The 23,606-nt window shown below is 40.1% G+C and overlaps 1 protein-coding gene across 4 annotated transcripts in view; it reads right to left on the bottom strand.

Moving 5' to 3' along the window:
* Positions 1-15,593, bottom strand: part of CLIP4 (CAP-Gly domain containing linker protein family member 4) — a 62,726-nt gene extending 47,133 nt beyond the window's left edge. For 2 of the 4 annotated variants that reach the window (XM_055327370.1, XM_055327371.1), the window contains exons 1-3: positions 15,470-15,593; positions 8,353-8,509; positions 432-571 (exon numbers count right to left, since the gene is read on the bottom strand). In XM_055327370.1, the coding sequence (XP_055183345.1) occupies positions 432-571; positions 8,353-8,494 (282 nt within the window). In that variant the 5' untranslated portion in view covers positions 8,495-8,509; positions 15,470-15,593. The remainder of the gene's footprint in view (positions 1-431; positions 572-8,352; positions 8,510-15,469) is intronic. The other 2 variants (XM_055327372.1, XM_055327373.1) reach the window with 1 other exon arrangement.
* Positions 15,594-23,606: the final 8,013 nt, after the last annotated feature.

The raw sequence follows: 23,606 nt of genomic DNA, 5'->3' as shown, positions 1-23,606 counted from the left end.
GGGATGAGGGCTTTCTGCTCAGCGGGAAGTCGGCTTCTCCCTCTCCCTAGGACCCTCCCCCTTGCTTGTATGCTCTTTCTTTCTCTCAAATGGATAAATTTTAAAAATCTTTTTAAAATTAATTAATTAAGTCTACAAAATTAACTTGTACAAATAAAGAAGTATGGAAAAACGCCTGCTGCCACCAAGAATCTCTACCATGGGAACTCCAGGCATAACCAAGAAGAGCATGAGGGAACAGTGGAAAGAATGTACAATACCAACTCAACTGCCCCATGCAAAGCCCGGAGATACAAAGACCAACCATCAGAATCTCTAAAAGGTTTCTCATTTATCACCACCTTTCCATTCAGGGATGGGGTTTGAGGGTAGAGAGGGGAGCATCTATACAATTAACAATTCTAACAATACAAAATGGAAGAATTCCTTACCTCATTTCCAATAATGTCAATGTTTTGCTGGACCTGAGGAACCCATTGTCTTAAAATGGCAAATAATTCCGATACAGAAGTTTTAGGATCAAAGAGAATTTCCTGGCATGATGTGTCATTAGGATCAAAGAAAGAAAACTCTGTTTGAAATTGAAAAAAAAAAAAAGGTGTAAATTAAACTTATTAAAAGTTCCAAATAAATATGTTGAAAATAATAAACAATAAGACCAGGGCTCAAATAATACATATATTTTTAGATGCTAGAAAAAGTAGGTTTTCCCTTAAGCAATTTTCAAAACCAAAGTCAAGAGATCCAGAAAGTATGCAGCATTCCTGAATTGTTGTGGGAACAAGATTTCTGTGTATAACACCACATTTTATTACAGACAGAAGAAATATGTGAGCTCACCTATCTCAAACACTAAACTTTCCAAGAACTACTTCTAAAGCACAGAAAATTTATCAAATCTTATCAATATCTTCAGTTCTCAACATAAATATATCATGAACAGTAGATTCACATCTATAATTAAACACACATAAGACGGGGAAAATGCCAAAATATCAAGTAGTGTACAATTTTAAATACTCTTTTTACTTCTCTGTATTTGCCTAATTTTCCATAAGAAACAGGCATTACTTTTTTACCTGCTGACAAAGCATGAGAACTGCCATGCCAACTGGTAAGGCAACATCTGGCAATACAGAAGTGAAACCTTGGGACAGAATGCCTGGTCATTTGGGAATTTGTATTAGTAAAAACATAGGAATGCTAGCAAAATTGAACATGATCTAAATATCTCTTAAGACTTCTCTAAGATTCACAAAAAAACTTTGGTCATCCTATGGCTAGAGAACGAAAGAGAATGGATTCTACTCTCTCTCAAATAATCCAAAAAAAGGCAGGGGCGGTGGGGGGTGGGGTCTAAAAAACCAGAAGCACCCAAAGAAGGAAAGCATTACTGAACATTTGCTGAATGCTTACAATTTACCAAACACCTTACGAGTCCTCACAAACACCTTACCTGGGAGGTATTATTCTTCTCATTTTGCAGGTAAAGAAACCAAAGCTCAGACCAAATAATACTTGCTCCAAATTACACAGCTAGTAAGTGGCACATCTAGGATAGAAAACCAACCAAATCTGCACCCAAAGTCTATCTTCTTTCCTCTATTACACTGCCTAAGAGAATTCACTTTTGAAGTCAGCTTTTAACAGAATACATGAGTAGTGGGATTCATGGTTTTGGGGTTTTTTTATGCTGTTTGCATTTTCAGATATTTTCCAAAATTATACTATGTAGACAATTCATACTTTTAGAACCAGGATAACTGAAAGGTGAGTGGAAAAGCACAAAACCATGGATGTGTATATAAAGGAGGAGCAGCAGTCCATTGGGAGAGAATCAGAAATACCAAAAACTAGAATGAGATAGTATCTAAAACCTTAGATAACAGAATGGCCCTTTAGGTTCAGAAAGGAAGACTAAGAAAAGAACTGGTATCCAACATAGAGAAATACCTTGCATGGTTTTTTGAACATCACTTTGGGTACATTTCTTATAAACAGCAGCTGACTAGATGGGGTAGGGGTGTCTAGCTGAGTATCTATTCAATAAATAGTTAGGGATTAGTCCCTTTTCTAAGCACTGCGCATTTATAGTAGATAAATTTCTAAATATATACCTAGAAACTCTTCTGCATGTGTCCACAGGAGATACGTTCAAGAATTCTTACTCTAACATTAATTATAATGGCAAAAAAAAGCTGGGCTGAAACATCTCTCCATAAAGGAATGGATAGAATTGGCATAGTCCATCTTTTGCTTTTTAACAATGAAAGAAATGAATTAGATCTCTAAATCTTGAGTTGATAATGATAGGTCTCAAAAAACATAGTGATTGATAAAATAAGCTGCAAAATAATATAGTTTCTACAATTTACATAAAATTACAAATACACAAAACAATACTACATATTATTTAAGTATGCTCACCTATGTAGTAAATACATAATAATACAACCTGGAATAGTCATACTAAATATAAGATAGTGGTTGCCTCTGGAGAGCAAGGGGAATAGGACCAAAAGAAAACAGAAGGAATTTCAACTTTAAGGTTTTCTTGTAACTAAAAAACAAGAGCTACAGGAAAAATGACAAAATGCTAATACTTACTCTTTCTGATGGTGGGTATGTGTGACATATATGTTTGCTACTACTATATTTTGTGCATTTTTATATGATTTCCTATTTTTTAGAAATGACAAACAATGGGAAAAGCATCCCACATACAACTCAATAAAAGTAACAAACATGCCAATGAATGTGTGAGACTTGTTTTTTAAAAATTGGAAGAGGAGAGTGATTTAAATGGAGTGAGAAATCATGTCATTGAACTAAAAAATAAAATATTTAAAGCTGTCAATTTTACAAACAGTATTTATTTAAAATAATTTCAATTCTAATCAAAAACCTCACCAGGATTTATCTGTGAGAGGAGATACAAAATTATTCTATGGTTCATCAGTAGCAGAGCTTCTCAAATATTAAAGTGGACAAGAATTTCCTAGGAATCTTGTTACAATGTAAATTCTGACCCAGTAAATCTCAAGTGGGGCCTGGAATTGCATTTATAACAGGCTCCCAGTGATGTCAATTCTACCAAACTAAGGACCACACTTTGAGTACCAAAAATCTAAAAAGTAAATGTAAGATAAATAAACAAGAATATTTGAACTAAAAAAAATAATAATGACCTGAATAGGGAGAGGGGACAGTAGCCCAGTAAATAATAAAGCATATAATAATGTTTCAGTAATTATATACTGAGGTGTTGGCAAACAGTAGGTACTAAATAATGACAGTATGTTACACTTGTTAAGTACTTAACAGAAGCCAGGGACTGTTCTATGCACTTTATATATTTTGCCTAGTTTAATCCTCATAATGACCACATGAGGTAGGTACTATTATTGTTCTTATTTTATCAAAAAGGAAATAGAAGGAACAAATAAGGGACAGAGAAAATAAGTAATTTGCCTAAGATCACACAACTGTTAAAAGTGTTTGAGTCAATGCTATACTACATATTAACAAATCTACTAAATCCAAAGTTTAAGCTTCCATACAGGGGAAAGTTTTTAAAAGCTTTAATCCAAAGAAAGTGGGGAGGGGGATTGCCCCACTTCATGTCAGGATGGAGTAATGAGGACCACATAAACCCTTCTGCCTGAAACAACAAAAAACCAAAGGAAATCGATGAAATTCAGTTTTCAAGGATACTGGACATCAAGGCAATGAAAGACAATGATGATAAGAGACAGGACACAAATACGGTGGGTCTTACAATTACCCCTGGTATCTGCCTGGAGAGTTTCTAGGTCTCAATGCAGAGAGGGGGAAACCAAGAGAAGTGCAGAAGACTCTCTGAGTTGAGGAGACAACACTGAGAGCCAAGGAAATCAGGGGAGCAACAGTGCAAAGGGACGAGCATCAGAGAGGAGAGAGATACACAGCAAGAGAACCCAAAAAATCTATGGAGGGTCTTCTTGAATATTTAACATATGCTTATGAGGAGCACCTGAGGTAAGAGAAAGAACCATCCTAAAGGATTAAAAAGATCAGAGCCCAGTGCTCATAAAAGGTCTAAAATAGTGTCTGTTCAGATGAATGGATATAGAAGATGTGGTATACACACATACATACACACACACACACACACACACACACACAGGAATATTACCCACCAAAAAGAAGGAAATCTTGCCATTTGCAATGATATGGATAGAACTAGAGGGTATTATACTAAGCAAAATAAGTCAGAGAAAGACAAATATCATATGATCTCACTCACATGTGGAATTTAAGAAACAAAACAGACAAACATAGAAGAGAAGGAAAAATAAGACAAAAACAGAGAGGGAGACAAACCCTAAGAGACTCTTAGCTATAGGAAACACACTGAGGGGAGGTGGGCAGGGGATGCAGTAACTGGGTGATAGGCATTAAGGAGGACACTTGATGGAATGAGCATTGGGCGTTATATGTAACTGATGAATCACTAAATTCTACCTCTGAAACTAATAATACACTATATATTAATTAAATTGAATTTAAATTAAAAGTAAATAAAATTTAAAAAATAAAATAGTGCCAGTTCCTACCAAAAAAGACAAAAAACATTCACAGGGCACTGGGTAGAGTACTGAAGAGTGATGAATAATTAGTCCCAGATTAGCACTGCTCCAGAACCACCTAACAAATCATGAAACAAGACTTAAAAGGGTCAATCTCTCCAAGGAACTTAACTGCATCCCACAATAAAATTCAAGAATAGTTCCAGGAATAGGAAAATATCCAAGACCCAACAGGTAAATTCACAATGTCTGACATCCAATCACAGATTGCCAGGCATGCAAAGAAAGGAGAAAAGATGACCCATTTTGAGGGATAGCCAACTGAAACATACCTAGAGTTGACACAAAAGTATAATTAACAGAAAGGAACATTGAAACAGCTATTCTGAATGTTCAAAAGGTTAGAGACATGGATGATATGAAACCCAAATCAAACCTGAGAGATGAAAACAGCATCTAAGATGAAAACTACACTGGATGAGATCATCAGCTGATCAGACATTGCAGAAGAAAAGATTAATGAACTTGAAGACACAGCAACAGAAACTGTCCAAAATGAAATACAAAAAGAATTTTTAAAATATGACAAAAGTATCAGTGAGCTGTGGGACAGCTTCAGGTGGTCTAATGTTCATGGAACCAGAGTGTCTGAAAGGGCCAGGAGCAAGAAAAAATATTTGAAGAAATAATGATCACCCAAACTTGATGAAAACTGAAACTCACAGTTCCGAGAAGCTTCATAAACCCTTCTTCTGTTCACACAGAAGAACACAAAGAAAATTACACTAAGAAACATCATAGTAAAATTGCTCAAAACCAATGATAAAAGAGAAAATCTTAAAAGCAGCCAGAGGGGGGAAAAAGCTGCATTACATTCAGAGAAACAAAAAATGATAGCAGATTTCCTATCAGCAACAATGCAAGTAAAAAGACAACAGAACATCTTTAGGCACTGAAAGAAGAACTATTAACCTAGAATTCTATACTCAGTAAACATATTCCTCAAAAGAGAAGGTATCATAAAGATGTTCGTAGACATCTGAAAACTGCAGGCGATCCCCAAAAGCAGATCCACACTACATGAAATGTTAAAGGAAGCCCTTCAGGCAGAAAGAAAATGGTATCAACTAGAAATCCAGATCTGCACAACAGAATAAAGAATACTGGAAAATGGTAACTACATGGGCAAATAGGATGTGTTACTATTACTTCAATCCCTTTAAGAAGGAACTCATTCTCTAGGAAAAATAGTAACAACGTGTCATAGGGATTATAGCGTATTTGATATACGTTCTGTGTAAACGGGCTCTGAGGACATTCAAAGCAAAAGATTCCAAAAATCTTTTTATTGCCTTGCAGGGTAACCACGTGGAGAATCAACACTGAACTGCACGTTTAAGCTCTGGTTTGTGCAGGTTGGTTTGTCCTTGTTTCTTGTTTTAATCTCTCACATTCAATGGTCCTCATTAGGCTCAGCATAAAATACAAATTCTTTACCAAGGCCTAAATAATCCTGCATGATCTGCCCCCTGCCTTCCTCTCCAACTTCCTCTCCTGTCATTCTGCCCCTCAACCACTTTGCTTCTCAGCCACAATGGCCTTCCATTAATTCTTAGGATATACCAAAGTTTTTCCCCCCAACTCTGTGCCTTTAATTTAGGATTCTTCTGCCTGGAACACTTCTCTCCAGGCTCCTCTTGTGACCAAGTTCTTCTGATTCCAGATGACCACCTCATCTACAATAGACACTCTGCTCCAATATCCTCTAAGCACCTCGTTTCTTTTCTCCACAAAATTCATTAAAATCTATAATATTCATGTTTTGTTTATTAATTTGCTTATCGTCTTTTCCCACTAAAATGTTGGCCTTGTCACTGTGCTATCCCCAGCATCCGGGACAGTACCTAGCACATAATAGGCCCTCAATAAATACCTAGTAAATACAACTCAAGATGCCACTTTTCAAGGGGACACAGACTATATTGTCCTATAAGAAGGCAACAACTAGGATGAAAGGACCCAGAAATCCTGACACCGAGGCACTGATGAAGCCTAAGGAAGTATAGGCTAAATAAAAATATTCAAATTATCTCCAAATATGAAGGCTATCCTATAAAGAAGTGTGTTCCACATATCAAAAACTAGTACTGGTTGGCCAGAGTTTCACAGAGACATACTTTGAGTCTAGATACAAAAACAATTATATCACAACTAAAACCTTTTAACCATGAAATGGACTATTAGTTTCCCACTAATGAAGTTATCCAAGTGGCTGAGTGGTTATTTGTCAGAGATCCTGAAAATAGAATTTCTAGACTAAGAAGTGACTAGGGAAAGTTGACCTACAGGTACATTCTAAGAATGTATAATTCAAAGCATACAGGTAATGCTTAATTTCAGTTATACAAAGGGGTCAATGGCCATTATCATCTTACATTCAATATATTTATTCAACAAACACTGACTAAGTAGCTAATCAACAGATCACTATATTAGTGACCTAATGTAAGTGATCTAATAAGATAAAAACAAAGCATGATTGATTGCTAACCCATCCCAAAGAGCTATAGTCTAGGAAAGGAAATAAGACAATTATGACTCAGGATAGAATGAAATAAGTGCCATAAGCAAGGTACAAAGTGCTTTAGTTAAGGTTTTTCCCACATAATTGATTTTGTTATATGTGAAAACAAACCCAGTCCACGTTTTGTAAAAGATGCAAATAACGCCCATGATCTAGGCACAGGTTTTATGTAATACTTTTGATGACTGCAAGGTAAGCTGCTATAGAATCTGAACTTGGAAATGAGTAATTATTAGAATGGATATGACTAAAGAGAAAAATTCTCCGTCTAATAGTTTTGTATCTACTAATATTTAAAAATTGCATTTCCAAACCAAAAAATAACAAAAAATAATAGAAACTGCATAATCTCTGCCTCCAAAGACAATTTGAAATGATGACCCAATACTTGACTTGAAAAATTCTAAATAAACTAAAAATGTAACAAACCTATCAAATTTATCTACTGGTTTTCTTTTATTCCTTTATCAACTACCTGTAAAATACAGTTGTGGGAAAATAAGCCTAAATAGGTAAAAACTAGAGTAGTTATAAATTTACATTTTATAAAGGAGATTTAAGTGACCTGATTGAAATATGACCCAATCCCTCTCCATATTCCAGGGGAAGATCTCACACTATCTAAGTAACATGGCTTTTTTTTTTTAAGTTTTATTATATTTGTGTATACATTGTAATTACAATGGAAGACAACTGAGACAGGATTATGTACTGAATTACGCTTGCTTATGTACTGAAACACATAACTTGTTACACTGTCACCCAAATTTGGATCATTTTAGCAGTGATTATTTGGTAAGTTAGGTCCTAGCATTTCAGAGACAGCAGGGCCCTTAGAGATGGCTAGCTCACAATATTTTGTTTTGTCTTAAATATATTTAAGCAAGTCAGAATATTTAACCAAAATAAATGTATCAATAGCAAAAGAATGCTAGATGTCTAAGCACTACTGCATTCTAAAAATAAGATCCTCTAAATCCATCATGGTGCTTAAAATGAACGTTTTTACATAATAAAAATGCTGACAGCAAAATAAGGCATTTAGCTTAAGACACAGAAAAAGGCAATATGCAATTGTATTTTTGAAAAAGGAAAACTAGCAATTTTATGAAAACCATGGCAAAGGGTTTTAGGAAAAATTATGAACGCAAATGCCATAAAAGTCAAGTCTCCAGGTCACAGGAAATCACACACAGCTACCTGACATACCACAGTCCGAAGGCATGGGTGCTGCAGATATGGAAAAAACAACTGGTGTCTCAGAACCTGGAAATAAAAATGGGTATCTTCCAATCAAAGAATTTCCTTCTACTGGAAAATCTGGAAGGTCCTCTATGGTCATCTTCTAGAAAGCCACCTTTAGAGAGGGAGAAAAAAAGTGTATCTATTATATTTGTATGCAACATAGAATGATTGCCTTCAATCACAAAAAAAAGGCCTATTTTCTTTTAATATATAACCTATTAACTTTTTTTAACATCTTATTTTTGAAAGGAATCTCTATATCCAACATGGGACTCAAACTTACCCCAAGATTAACTGTTGCATGCTCCCCTGACTGAGCCAGCCAGGTACCCCAATCTATTGACACTGTAAATTTCAACCTTCAAAAATCTCTTTTAGAGAGGAAGGGGAAAACAAAACTTCCTTTCAGCAAACTGTTGTTGAAGAATATATGTTGCTTCACACAGCTCTTACAGACACGTAATCCTTTTACTCAAAGCTTGGGAAGTCTCAATATATAAAAAGCTATGTATTTCCCAATAATAGATGAAAACTTTTTTAAAATGCTGAGTTAATCTAAATGGATGAACTTCTCTTTACTCACAGTTAACAAAGGGACATAACATTCCTTGTAGATATATCTCTATCATGGGATCTGACACAGGTTATATTATCTATCATCCAATAGCTCATGTCATGTGCTCATCGTCACATGAAAACAATCTAGTTTAGGATGTTCTCATTATTTTATGACATCCCAGAAAACCTTCCTGAAAAATCAATCACATAGCTTGTACAAATATGGGTCTAAGAGCTTACTGCCATTGTTCACTTCTTACCAATGTATAAGACCTATTCAGTCTATCCGAGCAGAAGTTAGAAGGCCATGCCTTGTAAACCACATCAATTATATTACCTCTTTTTCCCAGAAAACATGAGAGCTTAGACTAAATGTGCTCTAAAAGGGGCTGCTGCTGCAGCCTAGCTCATATAGAAACGGCACAGAAGGCGGAGAAAATGTTAGTAAAACTGAACTATAAAGGTAAAAAGCATCCAATTTCTTTTGTATCAAATCTTTAAAATCTGAAATATTATGAATTTCTATGTCTGTTTTAAATATAAGCAAAAATCTGTATTAAAAACTAAATAAAAATTAATTTAGGCCATTTTAGTAGAAAGAATAAATCAAGATAGTTAACTGATAGCTTATGTCACCAGATAATGCCATGCTAGGTATTACTGTGTGTTCTATTAGACTTAGTTAACTAGTCCTGTCTCTAACTTAACCATCTTTACCCCCACCATAACGACCCTCCTCCGAAGAAACAGTCACCTCTCTGAGCTAACTGGTTTCTGTCCAACTTGATTCTTGTGTTTTCTGAAGACCAGCAGGAACTGGTAAAGTGATTTCTTTTTTTTTTTTCTCATAAATGCATGCTTATATGATGCATGCATATTCTATATTAAAGAAGCTAATCCAGTGTTAACTATGTTAAAGGTACTCAGGTTCTCCTAGATGCTAAAGTTACTTGTCACCCAATGATTTGAATCATTTTAATAGTAACCCTGCCACATAAACAGGAAAATAACAAGGGACTAGTACCACACAGCAAGGTGATCTTCTTCAAATACTTAAATTCCAAAAAGTAACACACATCCTGAAAACAGCCGTTCTTCAATATTATGGCTTCCCAGTGCTAAAAGTTAACTCAGGATTTCTACTTGTTGGCCTCTGCTTCCTTGGCAGCGAATTGGGGCAAAATATTCTATACACGGTATGAAGCTTCCTTCAAAGTTGAGGGACACAGGCAGTGCTTTCTGCCATAGGTTCTGTCCCAGTACTTTACTAAAAACTTACCTTTTTACACAGAAAAAAAGATAAAGTCAAGGGACAGAAACAAGGTTTAATAGCTATTAAAGAACCACTATGTACAAGGCACCACACTATTCTAGATAGATACTTGAGAGAATACAAAAGTAACAGTCCACGCTTGCTCGGTAGCTTACCATCTACGAGGGTGAATTAAAAATAGCACAAATAACCATAGAGGGTGAGAGAGAATGGGACACATTCCAAAACAGAAGGTCAAGGAACATTTGCCATGGGCGCTCCTGATGATCAGAAATGGTACAGTGAAGAAAGCTTTGCCGGAGATGGGTCTTGAAAGATGAATGGGCAGAAACCAGGGCAGAAATTTAAAAGAAGAGCATGTTAGAGGAACTATAGGCTGGAACTTGGGCACATCAAGGCACAGTGTAGGTGGTAAGGCTGTAACTTTTCTTTTAGAACTACACTTGGGAGTATTTTATATACTTGATCAAAGACCAAACCACTTAGGTCACCTGGGTGGCTCAGTGGTTGAGCATCTGCCTTTGGCTCAGGTCATGAATCCAGGGGCCTGGGATGGAGTCCCACATTAGGCTCCCCATGGGGAGCCTGCTTCTCCATCTGCCTATATCGCTGCCTCTCTCTGCATCTCTCATGAATAAATAAAATCTTTAAAAAACAAAGACCAAACCACTTAACTCCATAAGCACTGGAAACCCCTGATTTTTTAAAAGGAGAGTTTCCTGATTCAAACTGTGTTTTAGGAAGATTAATCTGATGACAGTCACACTTTGGAATTCAGTCATGTTTTTATATTCCTTTTTTTTTTTTAGATTTTATTTATTCGAGAGAGAGAGAGAGAGAGAGAGAGAGAGAGAGAGAGAGAGGCAGAGACACAGGCAGAGGGAGAAGCAGGCTCCATGCATGGAGCCTGACATGGGACTGAATCCCAGATCTCCAGGACCACGCCATGGGCCGAAGGCAGCGCTAAACTGCTGAGCCACCCGGACTGCCCATATTCCTAATTCTCCTACAATCATACTTTGGAACTCAGTCATGTTTTTTATATTCCTAATCCCTATATTAAGTGGCTATCTTTCTGAGCTGGTCAAGAGGATGCCACCTTTAAAAACCTCCCTTTCAAAGAGCAGAGTTTCTCACCCAAAAATGTTTTTTGAAAGTGATCCTGAGACCACCTGACATTTCTGTGTAGGCTGTTGAGATCCTTAAAGAACTGTATATTGCACAACTGTCACCTGCCACAGGAGCTAGATTAGTGTCTTACACATATTTAATAATTAAATCCTAGATTCAAGGTAGATAGATGATTCATTCAACAAGATAAAATAAATTCATTTTACATGCTAAATACTTCAAGCCCAGAGAAGCTACAATATTACCTGATCACTGTACTGAACATTCTTTGTACTTTGTGCCTCCATTGCATTTTTCCCTAGTCCCATTTCCTTTTCTTTAAGAAAAACTCAACAGGGATGCCTGGGTGCCTCAGTGGGTAGTTGAGTGTATGCCTTCAGCTCAGGGAGTGATCCTGGTCCAGGGATCGAGTCCCGCATAGAGCTCCCTGCAAGGAACCTGCTTTTCCTTCTGCGTATGTCTCTGCCTCTCTGTATCTCTAATGAAAAAAATCAATAAAATCTTTAAAAAAGAAAAACTAAACATTCTACCTTTTGCCCCACTTAGGAAAACTGCACACCTCTAAAAACTTTGATAAAGTTTTAGGATCCTTACTGAAAGCAATCTGGATCTAACAATCTAAGACACCTAGGATCCTGATCAAACTCAGTCAAACTAGAATCAAATAAATCAAAGTTTTATACAGGAATCCCACCCTCCTCTATACCTCAAATCAGCTCTGAAAAAAATGCAACTTGTAACATGGCTCTAATATATATGACTTTTTAAGGCTTCCCAGCCCATGCCCTAACACAGAATGGTGGTGAGTGTAGATGCCCACTAACTTCTTCAAAGTGGTTCAGGGCTAGTAGGCCTCACTAAGGAACCTCACTGAAATCAAGAGAAAGTCTCAATTTTATTTGGAATATGGTTCAAGGGCAGCATCTTTGAGCTACTCAACTAAGAGAATATCTAAGCTGTATCCACACATGTTCAAATCATGAGGCCCTTCCATTCAATTTCATATCATATCTTGCCAGGAGTCTTTATGTTCATTAGATTCCAGGAAAAAGTGCTGTAACCAAAATAAGCATTTAAATCATATCTCTAAGTATCCTTTAAAAATTAAAAATAGAAAAAAATTTAAAATAGAATCACAATATGACCTAGTGATTCCACTACTAGGTATTTACTCAAAGAAAATGAAAACATTAATTCAAAAAGCTATATGCACCCTATGTTTATTGCAACATTATGTACAATAGCCAAGATGTGGTAGCAACCCGAGCAGCTCATCCATAGATGAATGGATGAGGAAGATGTGGGATGTGTTTGGGGGTGGGGGAGGGGGAATATTACTCAGTCATTGTTGCCCTTTGCAACAATATGGACGGGCCTAGAGGGTATAATGCTAAGTGAAATAAGTCAGACAGAGAAAGACAAATGTCATATGATTTCACTCATATGTGGAATTTAAGAAACAAAAAGAAGGAAGGAAGGAAGAAAGGAAGGAGAGAGGGAAGAAAGGATGGACGGACTCTTAAAAACAGGGAACACTAGTGGTTGTTAGAGGGGACGTGAGTGGGGGGGTGAGTGAAAGGGATAAAGAATATTAAGAATACACTTATCATGATGAGCACTGAGTAATACAGCGATTGTTAAGTCATTTTACTGCATACCTGAAACTGATACAACACTGTGTTAATTCTACTTCAAAAAAAGGTAAGAAAAAAATCTGAAAATGTCACATCTCCAGTTACCCCATTTATGTGTTACGTACACACATCTATTCAATCACTAAACAGGTATTTACAGTATTTGATGCTTAGTTGGCTCTGAGCCCTAGAAAGATTATAAAAGACACCTGCCCTCAAGAAATTCATGAAGTCACTCAACAAATACTAACTCCTAGGCTAGGTATAGCAATGGTATGCCCTTGTCCTCACATGGATTAGGGCCTAGTATAGGATTCCTATAAGAAAACTGCACTTACTGTATAGTTGTAACAAGTGCTAGGTTCAAGAAGCCCAGTGAAAGCTTCCTGAAGGACTAAGAGTTTATATATCTGCACTGTCCGGGATCCCTGGGTGGTGCAGCGGTTTGGCGCCTGCCTTTGACCCAGGGCGCGATCCTGGAGACCCGGGATCGAATCCCACATCGGGCTCCCAGTGCATGGAGCCTGCTTCTCCCTCTGCCTGTGTCTCTGCCTCTCTCTCTCTCTCTCTCTCTCTCTCTCTCTCTCTCTGTGTGTGTGTGTGACTATCATAAATAAATAGAATGTAAAAAAATATATATCTGCACTGTCCAAGCAGGTAGCTACCAGCCACATGTGGCTATTTACATTAAACTTTAAAAAAAAAAAATAAGTTCCTCCATTTCTCTACCCCATACAAGTACTCAAAAGCCACACATGGCTAGTGGCTACCCTGCTGAAACAGTGCAGAAATACTTCCCTCCTTGCAGAAAGTTCTACTGAATATCACTGAAAGAAAACAGTGCTGTTCAAACTCCGGAAGAGAAAATAAACAAGAAACAAAGGTTAACAAACAAAGCAAGCCAACAGCAGCACAGTTAATTATACATAATTAACAAGGGAACCATAAGCCTGCAAGTCACCAGATATTTGTAGGTTTAAACAGAGAGAGTTGATTCTATAACATAAAGATCACTAGTGCATGTTTCAATTACAGAGTCATTATAAACAATGAAAGACACCATATAAACATCACTTTTTTAAAAGGCCTGCTAGTGAAAACTGTATCCGGTAAATCTGAAATATTCGAAATAAATACTACAAATAATATACCACTTGCTAAACCTTCTATAAAATTGAGATAAAAATATGCCTTACACATCAAGATCTAATCTTACAGCACGCGTAGTCCATTATCAAACGAAAGTATTAACAATGCGCATCAACGTTAGCAAAATAAGATAGAACCGGGAGGGTTCCCCATAATAAAAATGTAGAAAGCTAGACTTCTGCCATTTACAGCTCTCTGCTTTCTATCCATAGTTGCTCCACGTCCCACACCACTTGATCTTCCGCCATTAGGACGAACTTGCTTTAAATTTTGCAGAAGGCTCATAAGTGACAAACGCCAGTGTGAAAATGAAGTACAAGTAATTGGGGGATGTTTCTTTATTGAAATATTTCAAGGGCACCGATTGATACTATGATGTTGCTGCAAACTGATAAAGCGCAGCTTAGCTGGGAGCACGGAGTAAGTTAGTAACCCATGAGACTATCATCCTCTGATACATATCAAAACATTGTCTCCAGTTTAAATCCAAACTGCCTCTCTAGTCTCCGGGTGAATGAACAAGCTGACATCTAAAAGAAAGCTGACGTATAAACCCATCAATCTAATCTACAAGGATGAGGGTCTAAAACCACGTGTGTTTAGGGCAGGTCTCGGCGCCAAGTGCCCCCCCCCACCCGCCGCCCCCAACTTTCCTTCCCAATTCCCACGATCTGGAATTAAGGAACCTCCCGACTACGGCAAATGCCTGGAAGCAAAGTCATCTGGTTCAGCGTCGCGTTCCCCCTGGCACGTTAAGAAACCCAAAAGGTCTCAAACAATTTCGGAAGCAAGGGGGAGGCACGAGGGGAGTGCGGAGGCTCGCCCCGGGACGAGCAAGGGCGGCGCAGCGCGCGCAGCGCAGGGGCGCGTGGGGCACCCCCCCAGGTGCCAGGGGGGCCGCGGGTCGCACCCCCCCAGGTGCCAGGGCGGCCGCGGTTCGCACCCCCCCCAGGTGCCAGGGGGGCCGCGGGTCGCACCCCCCCCAGGTGCCAGGGCGGCCGCGGGTCGCACCCCCCCCAGGTGCCAGGGGGGCCGCGGGTCGCACCCCCCAGGTGCCAGGGCGGCCGCGGGTGGCACCCCCCCCCCAGGGGCCAGGGCAGAGCGGGGGCCGCAGCCCCGACGCGGCGCCGCACCTGCTTCCTGCGAAAGTTAAGCCGCCCGCGAGCGGCGGAGGGGGCAGCCCACGTCCCCGAGGGTGGGCCGCGCCGCCCCAGGGAGGCCTGCGGGAGCCCGCGGCACCGGCCTCCGCGCGCAGCGCCCCCCCCCGGCGCCCGCGCCCCTCCCCCGCGCCCCGCCGGCCCCGAGCCCCCGCGCGCTCCCGCCGCACCTGCTCCTCGGTCCTGTCGGGACGGCGGGCGGCGAGCGCAGAGGCGCGGAGGCCAGGCCGAGAGGCGCGCTGCCCCGCGCCGCGACCGTGTCCAGCGGCCGCCGAGCTCCCGCCGAGCTCCCGCCGCGCCGCTCCTCCGCCTCGCCCGGCCCCTCCCGCCGGCCGCCCCCGCGCGCGCCGAGCCGGGCCGGGCCCCACGCGGGTCGGCGCGCGCGCAGTGCAGGAGCCCGGCCGCGCGCAAGCCTCGGCCCCAGCCCCGCGCACGCGCCGGGACGGTCGGCACTCGCGCGCCTCCGCCTGCGCCCCCGGGCCCACGCAAGGTTGCGCCTCCAGATCAGGACCGTCTAGGGGTTAAGCTTGCGTGGAGGCAGTGACGCCCCTGATTTCCCCCGCAGCTGGAGGGAGGCCCTGGGAGCAACCCCGCCGCGCCCGGGCTGCGAGGAGGTTGGGGGCAGCAGCCCGGGGCGCGCTCTCGGCCTCCTCCGGGAGAGCCCCTGGCTAGGGCCTGCGGCTGCAGAGGCCCCGCGGACTTCCCCAGGGCGGGGCTGGCGTTTTACCTGCTCGGACTTCCCTGGGTCTCACCCGGTGCTTGTCCCAGAGTAAGCTCATCGGCCAGTTAACCTGTTTGGGGGTCTTAAACCATAAAATGCCTAGTCGATAGTATATACCCAAGCTGAATAATTCCACCCAAAGGTGTCAGTGTAGAGGCAGAAGACGGGATTAAGTAGTCATCCCAGAACTTTATTTCCCCTCCTGCTTTGTTCATTTTTCACCTTCTTCTGTCTTGGTCCCTGTCTCCATCCCCCAAGAGCCAGAAGGTGATGATGACACTGTGACAACAAACAGACATAAATGCTGACATCCTGGTTCTCTGTCATCTAAGTGAAGGGAAGGTGTTACTTGACACTTAATGAGTCCCCTTAATGAAGGAACTTAATGAGTCCATTGTTTCCTCCCGACTGAGGTTTATAGCAATGAATCACTAGTGTTACACCGTAGCAACTCTCTCTGAGGCCTTCTTGTTCTGGCTCTGATAGACAGATTACTACACTGTACTTCTGTGTTCACCAAGCACAGTGCCTGGCAATAGCAGATATTGAATGAATTAATGTCTGTGTCTCTGCAGGAGCAAAGGTAAGTGCTGGGGGCACACCAGAGCATCATTTCCTGTTAAAATCACTGATTCCAGGGACTACAAGGCCCCCTTCCAGTTGCTTGGGTCTCCCTTACAACATCATTTCATCAAATGACTATAGTTGAATGCTCCCTGTAACCAGGAACTCGCTTCCTTTGAAAGCAGTCATTTTATCATCGGTCATCCTTATCGACAAGTTTTTCCTACCTTGAGCTAAATCCAGCTCTCTGCATCTCCTCCTTTCTGAGTTTCTAACCTGGGGATCTCCAGATCATGTTTGGCTCCAAACCAAGGTATCCAGGACAAACATTCTCTGTCTCTTAGACTGCTCCTTATAAGACATGATCAAGATCCCACTCACCAGCATGTTAAAGGACTCTTTATGGATGCACCCCAGCTTGTCTAGAGTTCACAAATGAACAAGACTGTCTGTTGCATGCAGATGATAGAAACTTTCACCTCTTTCTAGGTCCTGTGCTTCTATTAGCATAGCTCAAAATATCAAAATAGTTGTTTGCAGCAGTCACATTACATTGTTCAATCAGGTGGAGCACACTGTCAACTGAAATCTGTAGAACTTTTGCAATATTTAAACACCATGACCATCCCACAGAGTCCCTGGTCAGCAGCCAGCTCCGCTGTCCCTGCAAGTTCAGCATCTTCATGCACTCTTGGGGATCATAATGTGACACAGATGCTTCCTCTCTTTGGCAGTTCCACCTCCCTCTCCCTGCTCTCATCTTGCTGTTCTTGTCTTGCCCTGCCACCTCTTTAACTGGTTAGAAGAAGAAATGCAATCTGCCTTTGGTTGGCTTTCAGCAACTGTAAATGAGTCCTATTGTCAGTGAGCCACAAAAAAAAAAAAAAAAAAAAAAAAAAAAAAAAACTAAAGATCTGTATGTAATAGAAGATACTATTGGTGAAGTTTCCAGAGGTATACAGTTCACTTTTATTGCTGATTTAAATTATCCCTCTGAGATACCACCATTAGCAGGTGACAGGGTGTGGGTAGGTGAGTTGTTTTTAACTGCTGTTAGAACCAGCCAAGTTACTAGCTTTTTCTGCTACACCCAAATACAAAATAGTAGAGAGGTAATTTCCCAGGATACCAAGCCACTGGGCAAAGAGTCTCCTACTCACCTGGTTGCCTTTATCCAAAAAACTGAATTTACACCATAAACCATCATCAAGGTGGTTTATGGGGTAATGCTTCTGAGAATACCCCATGGGGTCATATGGGTATGAGCAGGTATTGCTCATTTAACAAGAGTTGGACTGGGCAGTGATATAGGACCAGAACCTGGAACTTGAACCATCTGTTGGGATGAGAAGGCACATGGGGATATGGTCCAGCTGGGCCTACTAAGACACAATTATATCTGAAGGCATGGCAATGTTCCTAGACAATGAAGCATAAACCACAGTCCCAGAAGGTGATCAGCATTGATGATCAGCACCAATGTGGATAAGGAGCATTACTGATTGACTACTACATGGCCCTTTACCTATGGGATTTTATTTGCATTCACTTTACAAAAGAAGCAGACTCCAGGAGGTTGTGAACTTGCTCAATGTACCCTGGGGTGGGAAAAGATTCAAACCTAATTCTGTCTGATATAAAGTCCTGTATTGATCCCCTATTTTGTATTACCTGCACAGCATGTCCTTTTGGGCATTCAGGACTCAGAAACGCTGTGTGAAACAGCATGGATCATTCAGAAATTCAGACTGACAGAAAGTCAGCATCAAAAAGGCCTCTCAGCAGCTAACAGGACCCAAGCCATGAGAAGAGTTGGAGACATAGGCAAAAAGAAGATCGAGTCACTGTGCTTATGTGGACTGAGATATCAGGCAGGATACTATATCATTCACAGGAGAAGAAAACAAGGACTCAGTTTCCAGAATCTGGTCATACACGGCATGAGGACCACAAAAGACATTCAGCTATCAGAACTGGGGTGTCAAATTGGAGCCCAACTAGCAGAAGTAGTTAAATGCAAAATATCAGAACACTGGGTAGAGCCCCTAAAATCTTTATATTTGCAGATGATATGATCATCAGCATAGAAAAGCTAACAAACTCAACTATTAGCAGTAATATGTGAGTTCACTAAGGTTGCCAAGTACAAGATCAATTGCTAAAAGTAGTTTCCTCTACGTCAGCAGTAAGCAACCAGGAAATACAATAGACAATAAGATTCACAATGGCAATAAAACTCTAAAGCATAATATCCAGGAATTAACCTGACAGCTTGCAAGAACTTTATGGAGAAAATGTTCAAACTCTAAGGATGTAAAAGAAGTTTGAATAAGTGAAGATATGCCATGGATAGGACGTCTTGAGGTAAAAATCCATTTAATTTCTAAATTCAGTGTTGCATAAACCAAAATTCCAACAGAAACTCAAATTTTATGGAAGTTCAATAAATATAAAATATATAAGGAAAAAGTAAAGTGTTTAATAGTGAATTAAGTCAGTTTTGAAAAGCAGCAAAAAGAGGAAAGAGAGGAAACCTGCCCTGCCAAATATTGTTAGTACCACATAGTGATAAAAAATAATGTGGTTCTAGTACAGGAACAAATAACAGTGAAATAGAGAACCCAAAGGCAGACCCATGAGACCTCAACATATAAATGTAGTACCACACATCAATGAGAAAAACATACATTATTTAGAAAATGTTGTGGAAACTGGCTTAGTTATATGTGCACCATATGCAAAGGTAAACTCCAGGTGAATTAAGAGCCTACATTTGAAACGAAGAAAAGAAAATGTAGGTGAATATCTTTATGAATTTAGGGTAGAGATTTACTTCATAAAACAAGACTGCATGAGGCACCTCCATGGCTCAGTTGGTTAAGTGTCTGCCTCTGGCTCAGGTCTTGATCTCAGGGTCCTGGGATCAAGTCCTGTGTTGGGGTCCCTGCTCAGCAGGAAGTCTACTTCTCCCTCTCCCTCTGCTTGCTCTCTCTCTCTCTCTCTCTCTCTCTCTCTCGCTTAAATAAATAAATAAATAAATAAATAAATAAATAAATAAATAAATAAATCTATCTTTAAAAAAAAAAATACAAGATTGCAAAAGCCCAAACCTTAAAACAAAAGGCTGGGAGATTTGACTACATCACAATTAAGGCTTTTCTCCTGTGAAGCATACCATAGAAAAAGTTAACAGCAGCTGACAATTTGGAAGAAGATATATGATACGTTCAAAAGCAGCTAGGGATTAACTCTGAAATATGTAATGGAACTTTTGCAAGTCAACAAAAAAGTCAGAAAATCCAATCTAAAAATGAGAAAAGGATAGAAATTGGCAGTTCACAGAGGAAGAGCTGGAATAGCAGACAAGCATAGGAGAGATGCCCAAACCCAGAGAGAATAGAAATGCAAACAGTATGGTACTACCTATAGCTGCTGGGATGCTGCTATATTGAAAAAAACCACTCTCAGGGTAGGGGATAGGGGATGGGGCAGTGCTAATTTTTAGTGTTTACCAACTTCCGTAGTGCAAAAACTCTCACCCCTCCTGATTCCATGCTACTAGCATGAGGCCATTGAACAAGAAGTTCAGAAGAAATGTGTCCAGTCTGCTCTCATGAGCCAGTTCCAACAACCCCTGCTTCACCCATCCATCTGGCAAAAATTAGTAAAATAATCCCAAATATTGGCAAAAATATGGGGAAATGGGAATCCTCCTGCACCGTTGATGGGAATTTAAACTGGTAAATACAGTCCATAGAGCAATCTGGCAGTATTTACAGAAAAAAAAGTATCAGCATGCCTTATGACTCAGCAATCTAGAGATATGTATGCCTCAGAGAAACTGCAATCTTCTGGTTTTTTTTTTTAAAGATTAATTTATTGGGGCACCAGGCTGACTCAGTGGTTGAACATCTGCCTTTGGCTCAGATCATGATCCCGGGATCCTAGGATGGAGTCCTGCATCAGGCTCCCTGCAGGGAACCCATTTCTCCCTCTGCCTATGTGTCTGTCTCTCATGAATAAATAAATAAAATCTTAAAAAAAATAAAGATTCATTTATTTATTTTAGAGAGAGAGCTCAAGCAGGAGGAGGGGTAGAGGGAGAGGGAGAAGCAGACTTCTTGCTGAACACAGAGCCCAACACAATGCAGGGCTCAATCTCACAACCCTGAGATCATGACCTGAGTGGAAACCAAGAGTCGGACACTTAGCTGACTGAGCACCCAGGTGCCCCGTTTGTAACCTTCTTCAGGTGACTTCCAGGAAGCCATTCTCTCATTTACTAGATGATCTCATCCAATCCATGGCTTTAAATGCTGTGTCTATTTTCATGATTCCAAAATTTCTATCTCTAGCCCTGAACGTCAGACATGTATCCAACTGCCTATTCCACATCTAATCTGTAGCGTATCATAAGCATCTCAAATATAGCATGTTTAGAGTAGAACCCTTCCCCACAACCTTTCCGTGTCAGTAAATGACAGCTTGATTCTTCTGTTTGCTCACTGGAGTCATCTTCCTTCCCTTCATAGTTCTGGATTTCCCAAACCAAGTCCCATTCCCCGTTTTTTTTTTTTTTTTTTTTTAAAAAAAGCTCATGACATCATTTCTTTTTATTTATTTATATATTTTTAAGGATTTTTGTTTATTATTTATCTGACAGACAGCACGAGAGAGCACAAGCAGGGGAGCTGCAGAGGGACAGGGAGAAGCCAACTGTCTGCTAAGAGGGAACCCAATGCCTCGATCCCAGGACCCCAGAATCATGACCTGGACAGAAGGCAGATGCTTAACCTCCTGAGATAGCAAGGTGTCCCTACCCTGATATCATTTACCGATGAAGAAATTTATCAATACCACTGAAGTCCTTATAAATCAATAGTCACCAGAGACTCCAGGAAGTTCCTACAGCTGTGACCCAGGGTCACTTCCCTCTGACCCAGTTCTTTTTCTTTCTCAGAGCTTCAGGTGGGGACAAGCCTTATTATCTGAATCCATGTTCTCATTTCCAGTTGCATGTTTGAATGTCCTGAATATCTTTCACAAAATAAACCCTAGATATTCCCTCATATATTCTAACTCAACTGGCCTAATGTAGAGTCTCTTGTTAATCTAATTCCCCAAAAGACACTAATAAGTGAGGGTTTCAAACTTGACTCATTCCTGAAGCAGGTCCTCCAGTTGATGCCACTCCCAAACACCCCATGACACAACCACATTTTTAAAAAGTCTTCCTTATGGGCCAACATAAAGGAAGAAGGACAAAGGGAGTGCTTCATGGCCTCAGTATTAAAACGGTCAGTGCAAGAACTAAATTTTTCACACTGGCTGCTCAAAGTTTGGGCCACCAAAACACCTCCAGAACCATCTCTGACATACAGTAATGGCATGAAGACAGTGTCCGCTAAGATGTTAGTTCCAATGTCCCCAACCCCCCATTGAAACATACTTTAACCAAGCCTCTAGATATAAATATAATTTTATAGAAAATGTGAAGCATAAAGGAATATCATAAACAACACCGTAAGGATACGATAAGCCAAATCCAAAATGCAGAAACTTCTACAGGGCAAATAACCTATTCCTACAATCAAAATGTAACTAAGGGAAACTGGTATAGATCAAGAGAGATAAAGAGCTGTATCCACAGCTATATATAACCTATAATGTGTAGAGCATTTGGATCTGAATGCAACAAAATGTAAAAAAATTCTTGAGAGGGGCACCTGGGTGGCTCAGTGGTTGAGCATCTGCCTTTGACTCAGGTCATGATCCCGGGATCCTGGGATTGAGTCCCGCGTCAGGCTCCCCCTGCCATCTCCGCCCCCCCACCCCCACCCCACCCCCCCCTGCAGGGAGCTTGCTTCTGCCTATGTCTCTGCCTCTCTCTCTCTGTGTCTCTCATGAATAAATAAATAAAATCTTTAAAAATTCTTGAGAGAATTGGGGGAAAATTAACCTGAATTGAACATTAAATTATATCAAGAAATTTTTGTTAATTCCTTTAGGTATAAAAATAATGTTGTGATCATATTTTTATTAAGAAGTCCTTATCTGTTAGAGATTCATACTGAAGTATTTATGATAAAATGTTTAAGGGGCAGCCTAGGTGGCTCAGCAGTTTAGCGCTGCCTTCAGCCCAGGGCCTGATGCTGGAGACCCAGGATCAAGTCCCACATCAGGCTCCCTGCATAGAGCCTGCTTCTCCCTCTGCCTGTGCCTCTCTCTCTCTCTCTCTCTCTCTCTCTCTGTCTCATGAATAAATAAATAAAATCTTTAAAAAAATTTTTTAAATGTTTAATGTCCAGGATTTGCTTTAAAGTGGCCCATTAAAAATAAGCATGTCATGGAAAAGCAAATTAGTCCAACTAATATGGAAAACAATATAGAGGTTCCTCAAAAAATTTAAAATAGGCTTACTATACAATCCAGCAATTCCACTTCTGGGTTTATCCAAAGAAAATGAAAACAGGAGTTCAACAAGATATCTGCACATCCATATTTTTTGTAGCATTATTCTCAATAGCCACGGGATGGTAACAACCCAAATGCCCATCAGTGGATGAATGGATAAAAAAGGTGTGATACATATACACAATAGAATATTATACAGGCATGAAGAAGGATATCCTCCCCTTTGCAACAACATGGATGGACTTTGAGCAATTACACAAAGTCAGTCAAACAGAAAAAGACAAATGCTGTACAATATCAGTTTTATGTAGAATCTAAAAAAGTTAAAACTATAAAAATTAGAGATTACCAGGGGCTAGAGTGGGGGAATAAGAGTGATGGTGTTTAAAGACACAAACTTACAATGAATAATAAATAAGTCTTAGAGTTCTAATATGCAATGTAATAAATCTAGACAATAATATTGTCTGTAATTATGTAATGTGACAAATATCACTACATTGGCAATCATATTATAATATATAAATGTATCAAAATAATACAATATACAACCTAACACAATGTTACATGTCAAATTTATTCAATTTAAAAAGTATGTGTATGGTGGG

This window comes from Nyctereutes procyonoides, unplaced genomic scaffold (genome assembly GCF_905146905.1).
Source record: "Nyctereutes procyonoides isolate TBG_1078 unplaced genomic scaffold, NYPRO_anot_genome, whole genome shotgun sequence".
Taxonomy (NCBI): Eukaryota; Metazoa; Chordata; class Mammalia; order Carnivora; family Canidae; genus Nyctereutes; species Nyctereutes procyonoides.
The sequence above is the reverse complement of the archived record's forward strand: the minus strand, read 5'-3'. Positions and strand labels throughout refer to the sequence as shown.